The sequence below is a fragment of the Pan paniscus genome, chromosome 1, assembly GCF_029289425.2.
Source record: "Pan paniscus chromosome 1, NHGRI_mPanPan1-v2.0_pri, whole genome shotgun sequence".
NCBI classification, from domain to species: domain Eukaryota; kingdom Metazoa; phylum Chordata; class Mammalia; order Primates; family Hominidae; genus Pan; species Pan paniscus.
In genome coordinates this window covers 206122205-206135475 of record NC_073249.2, presented here as the reverse complement: position 1 = coordinate 206135475, position 13271 = coordinate 206122205, and the positions used below count along the sequence as shown (strand labels likewise).

The 13271-nt window shown below is 36.4% G+C and overlaps 1 protein-coding gene across 44 annotated transcripts in view; it reads right to left on the bottom strand.

Moving 5' to 3' along the window:
• EIF4G3 (eukaryotic translation initiation factor 4 gamma 3) overlaps positions 1–13271 on the bottom strand; it is a 368231-nt gene that overhangs the window by 183353 nt on the left and 171607 nt on the right. For 14 of the 44 annotated variants that reach the window (XM_008967038.4, XM_034957340.3, XM_008967044.4 and 11 more), the window contains 3 exons: positions 12764–12859; positions 11260–11373; positions 7671–7703 (listed from right to left, as the gene is read on the bottom strand). The exons of 1 other annotated variant lie outside the window; for it this stretch is intronic. In XM_008967038.4, coding sequence (XP_008965286.4) covers positions 7671–7703; positions 11260–11373; positions 12764–12859 — 243 coding nt within the window. The remainder of the gene's footprint in view (positions 1–7670; positions 7704–11259; positions 11374–12763; positions 12860–13271) is intronic. 29 more of the 44 variants (XM_008967048.4, XM_008967049.4, XM_003814397.5 and 26 more) reach the window with 6 other exon arrangements.

Genomic DNA, 13271 nt, shown 5'->3' with positions numbered 1-13271 from the left:
ATCCCAGCACTTTGGGAGGCCGAAACGGGCGGATCACCTGAGGTCAGGAGTTTAAGACCACTCTGGCCAATATGGTGAAAACTCAGCTGTACTAAAAATACAAAAAATTAGCCAGATGTGGTGGCATGTGCCTAAAGTCCCAGCAACTCAGGAGGCTGATGCAGGAGAATTGAACTCAGGAGGTGGAGATTGCAGTGAGCAGAGATTATGCCACTCCACTCCAGCATGGGTGACAGAGCAAGACTCCATCTCAAAAACAAACAAATAAATTAAAAAAAAGAAGAGTCCATCAATGTGACAAACTTTGTCTTATTTCAAGAAATTGCCACAGCCATCTCAATCCTCAGCAACCACTACCCTGATCAGTCAGCACCCATCTACATTGAAGACACTTCACCAGCAAAAAGATTACAACTCACTGAAGACTCAGAAAATCATTATCATTTTTTAGCCAGAAAGTATTTAATTACCAGCCGGGTGCGGTGGCACACATCTGTAATCCCAGCACTTTAGGAGGCTGAGGTGGGCGGATCACGAGGTCAGGAGTTCAAGACCAGCCTGGCCAACATGGTGAAACCCCGTCTCTACCAGAAATACAAAAATTAGCCAGTGTAGTGGCACATGCCTGTAATCTCAGCTACTCGGGAGGCTGAGGCAGAATTGCTTGAACCCGGGAGGCAGAGGCTGCGGTGAGCTGAGATCGCGCCACTGTACTCCAGCCTGGGCGACAGAGCAAGACTCCATCTCAAAAAAAAGAGAAAGTATTTAATTACTATATGTACATCATTTTCTTACACATAATTCTACTGTTCAGTTAGTAGACTACAGCACAGTGGAAACATAACATATATACACTGGGAAACCAAAAAATTCACGACTTGCTTTATTGCAGTTATTTGCTTGATTGTCGTGGTCTGAAACCAAGTCTGCAATATCTCCGAGGCATGCCTATATTTATTAACTTGCAAAGCAATACAAAATATGCTTCAGTATATAGGTCAGCCTACTAGAAGATGAAAAACTAACATCTGCAATTAGAAATTTCCTTGGTGAATATCTTTTAAAAGTCTGAAGTACTCTTGAAGAACAGTGCTATGATTTGCTGGCAAGTTAGAAAGGGACAAGCTTTAAAGAGTCCACATAATGGGACATCACTCAGGTGTCAATTTGATAATCTGTTAATCCATGGTAATTTATAATGGCGATTATTCCATTCTAAATTTTTTCTATATTTCCCTGCATGTGGTCAATATTATATAATTTAGGTTTCACTAAGAATCGGGATATGGAAGCCCTAGAGCTGAGTTGTTCAATACAGTAGCCACAAGCCATACTTAACTACTTGTACTAAAAATTCAGTTCCGGGTCAAGCACGGTGGCTCACGCCTTTAAACCCAGCACTTTGGGAGGCTAAGATGGGCGGATCGCTTGAGCTCAGGAGCTCAAGACTGGCCTGACCAACATGGCAAAATCCTGACTCTACAAAAAATACAAAAATTAGTAGGGCGTGGTAGCTCACACCTGTAGTTCCAGCTACTCAGGAGGCGGAGGCACAAAAATCACTTGAACCTGGGAGGAGGAGGTTGCAGAGAGCTGAGATCGTGCCAGTGCACTCCAGCCTAGGTGACAGAGTAAGACTCTGTCTCATAAAAAAAAAAGAAAAAATTCAGTTCTTTAGCTGCATTAGCCACGTTTAAAGTGCTCTATAGCCATGTATATAGCTAGTAGAGCTACAGCAGTGAAAAGCACAAGTACAGAACATTTTCATCATCATAGAAATTCTATTACACAGTGCTACCCTAGAGGTTTATGTCAGGAACAGGAGGTGTTCTGTCAGATCATAAGGGAGAGTCTTGGAAATGAGCATCCTTATAAAATACTTCACTCATGCTAAAAAATAGCTTGGGAAAAGGGGAAAGGCAGGTAGTCTCACTGCTAAAGGAAACTGACACCTACCAAGGACTTATTACATTTCAGACACTGTGATAGGCAGGTACTTTATCCTCACCACACCCATAGGAAATATATGCAGTTATTACAACATCTCAGTATTATATCATTTATTAGCATATTTTACCCATTTTGAAGATCAGAAACTTGAGGCCCAGAGATAATTTGTAGTGAAGCTGAAATTGAATCCCAGTTTTACGGACTCCCAACATATATTTTCTTCACTATTTATGCTGCTACTATACAACTCCTTGTGAATGAGATACCAGATAAAACCACCCATCACTCACTTGTACCAAGCTCCAAAAAACAAAAAGTTCATAAGATCATAATTTAAGAAGTCATAAGGTCGTATAGATGCTTGAGATGGCTTGCTATTCATATCCATTTAACTCTGTTGTGCCAGGTCTGGCCCATTTATTTTACTTTCCAAATCTAATAAATTGCCTATAGTAACACAAATATATCTCGACTAGGAATATAACATCACAAACTTTCAGTAAAGAAACCTTTAGGGATCATAATGAAAAAGAAATCTACATAAATCAGCAGTTCTTTTCAAAAGTTTCTTTTTCACAAAAAGAACCAAACCACAAGAGGAAAACATGCACAATTTCAACGCTTGCCACCAAGTAAGACATTTCTTTATGGCACATACTCCTCCTCCTCCTCCTGCTGATAGTGTACGCTGGTTTTATGAAGCTCATTATTTGTTTACACTAAATCCCACTGCTTTGAATACAGCATATTTTTCAGCATTTGTGAAAAGTATGTGAACCAAAATCATATATCAAAAAACTGCACAGTGTTTTGTCCTATGAACACTTTAAAATACTATTTCCCTGGTCTTTCTCATAATGAAAAGACTACTTAGTCATAGTATATAACCAACACTTGATCTCTATTGTGAAACCCAAAAGTAAAATAAGGACAGGAACATAAGTAACTTTAAACCAGAACTACACAGATTTTAATGACCAAATACACAAAATAAACAACACAGGCCAGAATCCAAATTATACCAAGTGGCTTGCTATAATTCTGAGTGTACTTTCTGTTCTTTCAGTTTCTAATTACCTTGGGATTTTCAAGCATCAGTGCAAAAATAGTTGACATATTTCTAAAGCCAAGAGTGTTTTGCATATAAAATGACTTAGTATTTCTTGTTTTATCTTTGAAGAAAACTGTAATTCTAAAAGCTCTTCAGGTTATAAAATGCCAAAAGAATAGCACATCCTTATTAATCTGAAGAATCTCCACAAAAGACAAAAACTAATAGTAATATCAGGAAGAAGATGTGGCTGAAATAATCCTAACTAGAGCATGGCGCACTTGATTTGTGGGGACTCAAAAAGAGCTCTAGCCCTCCAAACAGAGTTAAAAGACCTTTTAAATAAAAGAAGTTCCAAGGAATACACTCAAAGCAGTTTCTTGATTCCATTAAGAACAAAGAAAATGTTTACCATTTAAAATCTTGTTATTTTTTGTTTACTTGAATTCAAGTAACTCCATCTTACACAGAAAAAAATATTTAAGTTCTAAGATTACTAAACTGGATGATGTTTTCTTTTCACAAGCAATTAATTCCAAAAAGCCTACCTAAATAATTGTATTTTTTCTTTGCAACAGCTATAGAACATACTTTGCAATTTTTACTAAGCATCAACAAAAAGTTACTATATTTGCTATTGGACTTTAGAAACAACAATCATTAAAAACATCATCCAACAACAAATTCCTTCAAAAAATAAATTGAGATCAAAGCATGAAAGGATATAAAGTGATCAGAAAGGCAGCCACTGATGAATAATGCAATAAAGGACAAAAAAGAAATCTATTCACTGGCCAAAGCAAACTACCACAGATGAAAAAACCATTTCTGCCTTCAATTCCACTTTAAGTCTTAAGTATGTCAAACCCAAAATATCCCAGGACATGAGTGTCTTCCCTTTAAAAGTATATTCTCTGTATACCACTCAATGTTTGTTTCCTCCAACAGCTTTCATTTCATTATGCAAGTCTCTATGTCTTGTTCTGTATTATGAGCAACTCCTCTGTAAATCTTTCAGGGTATAGGTGCTACCTGACTTTAGATCTGAAGAGAAGATACTGTGAAATACAGATTCAGTAAGCGATTCTCAAATGGGAAATGCTGTCATTTCCATGGAGGGTATTTGGAAATGTACAGTGGTGGTTTTGTTTTGTTTTGCTTTGTTTTCTAATTGTCACTAGGGAAATTCTACTGGCATTTAAAGCCCAAACGATGCTAAATTAATTGTATTATATACGGCAGTTTTGATAACTGGTTATCCCACCCAAATGCCAATACCTATCCCATAGTGAAACAAACTAAATTGACCCCACATCTCCTGTGGATGCAAAATAGCAAACTCTTTCTAACAATTTATCCTATACCACACATAATGCCGGTTCAGTTAGCCCTGCTCAGCTATGCCACTCCAACCCCATGTCTTTCTTCTCCTCTATTCAAGGTAATTACTGTTGCTGCCTGAGGCAAGGGTACAGACATCCTTATTCAATTCTCTGTGATATGATGAAAAGAATTTAACTGGTGTTCAGGAAAAAAAGGATAACAAAGAAAAAAGTGCCAGCTACCTGAATTTTCTGAATTAAAAATCATTGCTCTGGATTTATACTGTATCTTAGGAACTTACCTCCAAGAACTATTGTTAGATGATAATTATGTTTCTTGGTAAGAGATAAATAATAAATATAATAAACATATATATATATATATTTTTTTTTTGAGATAAAGTCTCACTCTTTCACCCAGGCTGAGTACAGTGGCACAATCACACCTCACTGCAACTTTGACCACCTGGGCTCAGGTGATTCTCCTACCTCAGCCTCCCAGAGTAGCTGGGACTACAGGCATGCACCACCACACCCAACTAATTTTTGTATTTGTATTTTTATTTTGCAGAGATGAGGTTTCGCCATGTTGCTCAGGCTGATCTCTAACTCTGGGGCTCAAGCGATCCACCTGCCTCAGCCTCTCAAATTGCTGGGATTGCAGGCATCAAACACCGCATCCAGCTTATACTTCTATTTTTAAAATAATCAAAACTAGCCATAAATTCATGAGCATTATCATACAGTTAAACGACTAATCTGCTAACACTTTACTGAGTCCTACTGCACATGAAAATGCGGGCTGAAATCAACCTTTTCTCACAGAGATTTCTGAACATTTTCCCCGATTGTTGGAATTAAAGAAAGACAAAATGTACCACATAACTTTAAAGCTCATAAAAGTTTTCTTAGAAAACAGAATTTCCCAAAGCTCACTACAAATGCTTAAACACAATATCCTAATTTTAGAACCACTATTATCGAACCCAAGTGGCAGAAACACAACCTTAAAGTTTCTTCTATTTTCATTAAGAACTTAAATTTTTTGATCAACAGTCTTTAAAAGAGTTACTAGTCTTAATAAGAAAGGCCCAGGCTATTTAGTAACATGGTTCTTTATGTTTGTTTTTGGGTTTTCAGATGGGAGTCTTGCTCTTTCGCCCAGGCTGGAGTGCAGTGGTGTGATCTTGGCTCACTGCAAACTCTGCCTCCAGGGTTCAAGTGATCGCTTGCCTCAGCCTCCCAAGTAACTGGGATTACAGGTGCCCACCACCACGCCCGGCTACTTTTTGCATTTTTAGTAGAGACGGAATTTCACCATGTTGGCCAGGCTGGTCTTGAACTCATGACCTCAAGTGATCCACCCACCTCAGCCTCCCAAAGTGTTGGGATTACAGGTTTGAGCAACCGTACCTGGCCTATTCAGCAATACTGTTTTTGTTTCAAAATTCACTCATCATTCCATCAATCTACAGTGTATAAAATCCACCAAAATAATTGTGGTCAATGGTAACGTTAATTCCTTCTACTAACAGTTTCTTAAGCTAGCTTATCTGAAATGACTTATGAAAATAAACCAAGGTTTGAAAAACACAAGCATGTGAACAAAGAAATTAACAGGTGCCTTACACAAAGGAGATCAGAAAACGTTTTTGCCCTAATTCCTTTGCAGTTATTTCTCAAATAAATAGTTTCTTTTCACTCTGCTTCTTGAGTAAAGATCTCCAACGTCTCTCTCTTTTAGGAGTATTTGCCTTGTCCCTGGATTAAAATTTAAGCCATGCTTCTATGGCACTGGACTAAATTTTCAATTATAAACACTCTTTTACATAAGAAACTAATATTTTTATTATTAGTAGTAGTAATACTAATTCTATGTCCTAGTTACTATGTGCCAAACACCCCGCTAATCATTTTATTTTCATTATCTAATTTACTTTTCATAATAGTTTCAACATGGTATTACTGTCTCCGTTTTACAGGTGAGAAAACTAAGGTGGAGAGCAGTAAATGATTTATCCAAGAAAACTTGGTTAATATGGAAGAATCAAACCTAGATCTAGCTGATGGCGAAGTCCAAGCTCTTAAAGTATTAATACTTTACAATATTATCTCTGAATTTAAAAAAATACCCTGAGGTTTTATTTCACTATGAAACCCAAACAATAGCCATCCACCCCATATAGCCATCCTCCTGCAAAGTACCTTTAATAACTCAGATTTGCTTTGCCTTTACATCCTCCAGATTGGAAGGAATACATTTTGAAAAACAGAGTCAGGTATTAAATCACTGGAAGCCTTCAACTAAACAATATCCATTTACTCAGTAATAAGAATTGTAAATATGATAACACAGGCAAATACTGGTAACATTTACTTTATCCAACCAGACTCTGTTCCATAACAATCATATTAAAGACAGTTACCACTTACTGACTGCTTGTTTTGTGTCAGATGCTTACGCTATTTCTAAGGCAGAGGTTATTTATCTCCATTTTACATATGAGGAAACAAAGATGCAGAAAAAGACTTGCCTAACCAGCTGGTTACATAGTAAAGCTTGTAATATGAACAGACTAAACCAAAGCTCTTTCAGCAGAAGAAAATGTTTCAGAATACCCCATAAAAAGCTACTGGGGGGTTGGAGGGAGAACCCTGCAAGTCCTTCTGTCTTGCCACCTCTAAATAGATTCCAATAGGATAGAAGTATGAAACCAATAGGATAGAATTAATATTATTTCATTTAAAAAATTAAAATTATTTCATTTAAAAAACCAATAGGATAAAGTTATTTAAATTAATTAAGATATCTATTTTCTATGTGTTCTAATAATAAAAATAATTCTATCCAGCAAATGGATGTACATTATTTTTAATCAATTTATTACTAGATCTAAGTTAGTAACTGAGTTTAAAGTGGTTTTAGAAATACTAATGCTATTTTATACACATCAATACAGGTTATATCGGAATGTTAACAGAAAACCCATAGAATGCTGCCTGCTTCTTTCAGTTAAATTTAACTTACTACAAATATCCACAAAATCTATGAACACTTAGTATCTAAATTTTTCAAAATTGTAAAATTTAAAAACAATGCTTGGCAAGAAAAAAAAAACTGTAGCATTTTTTAAATGTGCCATAAACAGAGGCAAATGGATTTGTTAATAACAAAATGCAGTGAGATTAATGACGCACAAAGAAAGCTGAATTATATCAGATAAAAGCTACTCTTGAAATGAGTAATTTGAGTAGTTCTATGGGATGGCAGCATTCTAAGAGTCAGCAGCTACTAAAGCCCCCACCTATTAGTTAAGGGTGATAGTGAAGGGGCAAGGGTACAGTACCTGATGATGGGGAGGTCGAGGCCCCGCTGCAAACTGAGAAAAGGAGGGAAAACAAACACAAAAGGAAAGGCACAAAGAGTCAGAAACACCACAACAAAAACCAAAATTTCACACAATATGCCAAAAGAAAAAAAACCCACAGTGGGGAAATAAAAAACAACACACAAAACAGTCAAAGCTTTGCTGCAGGACAGTGACAGACAGGTACTAAGATTCAACAGGTTAACAGCACTATCAGAATAGTTTGTCATTTATCAACTGGGAGAGAAACAGGCTATGCTGTTAGGCATGTAAAGTACTCTCTGATAGGATTATTTAAAAAAAAAAAACCCTAAAATAAGGCAAAAGCAAGTTTGAAAAATTAAGTGGTTATATTAAGACAAACATGAAAATCAAGTATGCTGTATGTAACTGATACAGCTGGAGGAAATGAGAAAGCTTTTACATTACAAGACCTTGCCAGGAGATAATTATAAAGTCCAGCAGGAAGTAAAAAACGTAACACAATTAACTGCAAATTTTCTTAAGTTAAATGGGATATCTTATCCATGAAATGGAAGTTTCAGTATCTTAATTTCTTGGAGTTAAAGAAAAATCTTTTATGACTTCACACACACACACACACACACACACACACACACAAGTTTAAGTTTAAATGCGGTTAACTAATATAGTTTAATACAAGGCATGTCAAGGCAAACAGCTAGTAAAGAACATCAGTCTCTAACATGATTAATCCAAGTGGTATTCTTATAGGCTTGATAAGAAAAAAGAGTAAATAAGTCAAATCTCTTAATTACTATAGACAATAGCAAAGCACTGTGTATATGTACCTATTGTTATCTAAGAATAAAGCACAAAGAAATGTAATTCCTCAGCTAAATCATAGAGTACTTGAAAGTGGCTAATATATATTCCAACTCTTCTACTAACTCAGAAGAAAATAAAAAGTTTTTTCACCTATGCAAATTTTAACTGCTAAACCTCTAGGATCAAATAATTCACCAGGCCAAATTTGGGTTTGAATACATTTTAACTGAAAGGAACAGACAAAAATATTGGGGTATGTAGAGCCATATTCTGGATACTAATACATTAACGATTGTAATATTAACCGGGGTATGTACAGCCATATTGTGGATACTAATACGTTAGCTATTGTAATGTTAACCACTCCCTTTAATAGTAAAAGAAAATATTTAGAAAGCAGTGTTTAATGTAAACCATATACAGGGTTTTTATCTAATATATTTAAGGAGCAAAAATATACGTCTTTGGCTGTCTTATTTCCTCTATAGAGACTTCCTTCTGTCAGCTTAACACCACAGATGAATTAGATTGAAGATTAAGAAACAATCTCTCATGCTCAGCATTTAAGTTATGTGCAATAGTGATTTGCAAAACATTTGGAATTACTTCCCCAACTACCATTAGTTCATATTTTAAAATTTCAACAAATTACAGTAGAACACATGGCCACAATGTAGGAGACAGCTGAAAACAGCTCTGTCAAGAATTCACCTCAGAAGCTAAAATGTCACCTTTTGTTCAAGTAATGAAAAGTGCACTAATGACCTACAAGCTTGGGTTATGTTAGGTCAGCCATCATACTTGGCTAATCAATATAATATAGTTTTTCAGAATGATGATAACTGGCAGTTACAGTTCTTGCAGAAAATTTTCTCTTCAAAGAAATTGAGGTCTTGTATTTTCAGTTTTCCAATTAGGAGAAGAAAACATCATACTTCTACTATGGACAAGAACAGGCAATACCACCCATGTGGTATGAAAGTAGGGAGTGGAGTGAAATGTTTCTTTATGACACTTTTGAAGAAAATGGAAGAGAGGGGCCATGTTACAAAATTAACCTGAGTATGGCAGTACCTGTCTTATCACTGTTCCACAGAAAATGTCCCATTTTCAAGGCTCTAACATAAAAGCTAAAACTTTGTACATTTTGAATGTTCCAGTCAAAAGAGAATTTTCTATGAACAAGAAGAGTATCTTATAAAATTACATATATATAAAAACAAAAGCGAAAAAGAAAACCCCAACTTAAGTTAGTAGGAAAGTGCCCTAGGAAAGTACCCTAGTCTATTTTGCACTAGTCACCATTGGCTATTGAGTTTTTCATTTGAAATGACAATAGTCTTAATCCTATGGGTAGCTGTAAGCAACAGAACAAACTGTAGTCGCTGCTGGCTCATATTAAAAACAGAAATTTTTCTTTCTTTTTTCTTTTCTTTTTGTTAAAGAAGGGTCTTTAAGATGGTGAGGACTGTAGATATAAAGGAAAGCAGCCTTCTGTGAACTTGGATCCAGTGTTAATGCCACCCACCCACTTACTCACCCCTTCTGGGCACAGTTGGTAACTGAGCATGGCCAACATAACATTGATGTAATTTTGAAACTTAACACCACAAAATATAAAAATAATCAATGGTTACGTTACTACAAAAGCCAAACTGTCTCCCTCTCCAAATTAAGTATTTAATAGCTTCACTACTTTAGACAGGCTATTAAAAAAAAACAACTACTGCTGTTTAAAAGTTCCAGTAAAATGAGAAAATGGAACAGATAGCTTATCAGTGTTTTTATTATTTTTTAAAAAGATTTTCTTTCCACAGTATGAATTTAACTAAGATTCTAAGCATCAAGTAGGAAGACAGGCACAAAGATAACCTGAAGGAAGGACGGAGGCCACTTGAAGCCAGTTGGATTGCAAAGGCAGCTGTCCAGGGAAGAACAGAAAAGCCTAAAACTGTGCAATTGCCAATGGCCTATTAATGCAGAAATAGAATGGAGTAAGCTTTAGCTGCTCTACAAAGCCACAGGAAGAGGCCCTGCCTCAATGTAACAGCTTACCTCTCCTCACCAGTTGGGACAGCTGTGAGATGGATGAGACTAGACTATGACAACTTGGGACGTAAACAGAAAATGCAATCCTGCCAAATTTCAGACCCCAACTTCACCCTCCCAGCACAAAACAAAAAAAACAAACAAAAAACAACAACAAAAAAACCCCATAACAAAATAAAGAAAATCAAACCTAAAACAAGAAGCAAGAGTAGTCTGGGGTCTGCTAGTCTTGCACTTGTTTTAGGGTATGTAATGGAATGTTATGTGTGTGATTTTTAGTAATGGGGTGGGTAATGGTCACTAGCAGAGCAGATGGCAAAAACTGTATAGAGGATAGTATCTGAAGAGTTTATGACCACAGAAAAATGGCTGACAACTACAGACAATTTCCTCCTTAATATTCAATTATAAAATTGAAAGGGAGTAAAAAGAAGCCTCGAAATTTATCTTTTAAATTCAAATTTATCTGAAAGGGATATCTCACTTCAAGTTTAAAATAAAGAAAAATCTAAACCCCCAAATTCTTCCTAATTCCCAATAGAGAACACCCACCCAATTTGTTATTCTTTTCCCCACTATGCCTGGCAGAAACTGCCATGCTAGGTTAGACTTTCAGAGAGGAAGCAATCAATGCATTTCTGTTCATCAGCCAATAAATGGATGTGGTCAAAAATATTAAGTGCCAGAGGCACCACTGCCTGCAAGAAGTACAGTTTGTTATATTGCTTACAATGCAGTATTTTATCCAGCCTCTTCCAGCCAAGGACCTGTAAACGGGAGTCTGTTCCAAAACCTTCCTCCTCTTCCAGTTGTCTGTGCAATGTATTGGCACTGTTCTGCTGGGCTGTCAAAAAAACTGGTTTAGAGATGCAGCTCTTCAGTCAGGTTCTGCGCCAGTTCTAACCATGTAAATTTAATTCATTTTCTTTTTTGATAATCGGAAATTAGGGTTGGGGGTATACAGAAAGAGGGCCAAAGAATTCTTTGCAATAGGAGCTTACCATAATGTTCCATGTTTAATTATTAGAACCAGGGCCTATCTAAATTGATCTGGTGAGATCTCAGGCCCAAGTAGTCAAGTGCACACATCCCCAAACCACTCTCATAACAAAACTTCTATCAGACATCTTATTGACCATTTCAGCAAAAAAAGAGACAAGCAAACAGGCAACTAGGACCAAAGTCCCACCTTTTTAGAATGGTTCCTCCACCCACTGGGGAGAACCAGGATCTAAGAACAGGTATTGGAGAACAGGGCAACAGGGAAAAGGAAAATAGAAAAAGGATAAGAAAGAGATTACATTTTGGTGCAGTCTATGCTCTCCTAGTTCTTTAAGTAAGTCTTTGGTATATTTAAACAATTGTAAGTTCATGCATAAAATGAAATGAATAGGAGCTAATGCAATGAGGTATTCCTGCACTCCAGGCAAAAAGGCAGGGGCAGGGAACAAAAAGATATCCCTGTATTCTGAAGAATACACAGAGCTGAGGTACAAAGAGGGATGTGAGATACACAATGTGAGATGTTACAGAAGCACCTTCTAGCCAAAGCTAATCATGCAGGGCAGGAAACGATGTTCTAAGGAATGGAGAGCTGAAGCCACTGTATACTTTTGTGAAACAAAGGATGAACCTTGTGTAAATTCTCAGTCTTGGCAGTACTTATTGCAATTCATATAAAGGATGAACAAAGAGGATGATAGCATTTACATTTGTATCACAATTTATTTCTCATTTGAATAAATGAATACACTCACTGGTATATGTCATGCATATACCCACACTGTTAAATGGTTAGAACAGATCTAATAACACTGATTCAAAAGTCCTGCTTCCCAAAACCACTGGAATTTGAGAATTTAATTAGTGAAATTCAATTTACTCCTAAAATCACTGTATTTTACTCTTACCTGAATTTTGAACAGTACAACAAAAATTATAAGCTGAAATAAAGTAAACTTGAATGCAACCAGACTTAAAAATCATGCTAAAGTATTAAAAGGGAGTGAAGGGTTAAAAGTTCCACCTCTTCTTTTTCTCAATAAATTTAATTATTGCTATAGGTAAGGTCTGAAAATACAAAGCTAACAAATAATAGTACGAGTCATAATAATAAATCATCTTTGGAACAAACTTCCAAAATCCAGTAAAAATATTTGCCAAAGAAACCCAAGCCACTACACACACAAACACAGGTAGAGAATGTAATTTGGTTCAAGCTTCTGCTTACTTACCGGAGAACGGGTTTGAGGTTGTGAATTCATTGTCTGAGGGGCTTGAGGGTATACCAGCGTGGTTGGACCTGCATTCTGTCCAGAGGGATAAGGGGTCTGTCAAAAAATGGCAAGAACAATATAATATTTTGAAAAAATATGGCATGGCAATTCTAGTTCAAGATGTTTTATAAAAGTTTATAGAAGTGGTTATTAATGTGGTTTATATTCTACTTTTTAAAAATTTAACTTTATTACAATATCCAGTAACTCAAAATCAGTACAGTTCCTTTTTTTTTTTTTTTTTTAATTAATGAACTGGGGTCTTGCTCTGTCAGCCGGGCTAGAGTGCAGTGGCACAATCACGGCTCACTGCAGCCTCAAACTCATGGTTTTAAGTGGATCCTCCCACCTCAGCCTCTGGAGTAGCTGGGACTACCGGCACGCAGCACTGTGCCGGACTAATTTTTTTCTTTTCTTTTTTTTTTTTTTTTCAGAGACAGGGTCTCACTTTGTTGCCCAGGCTAGG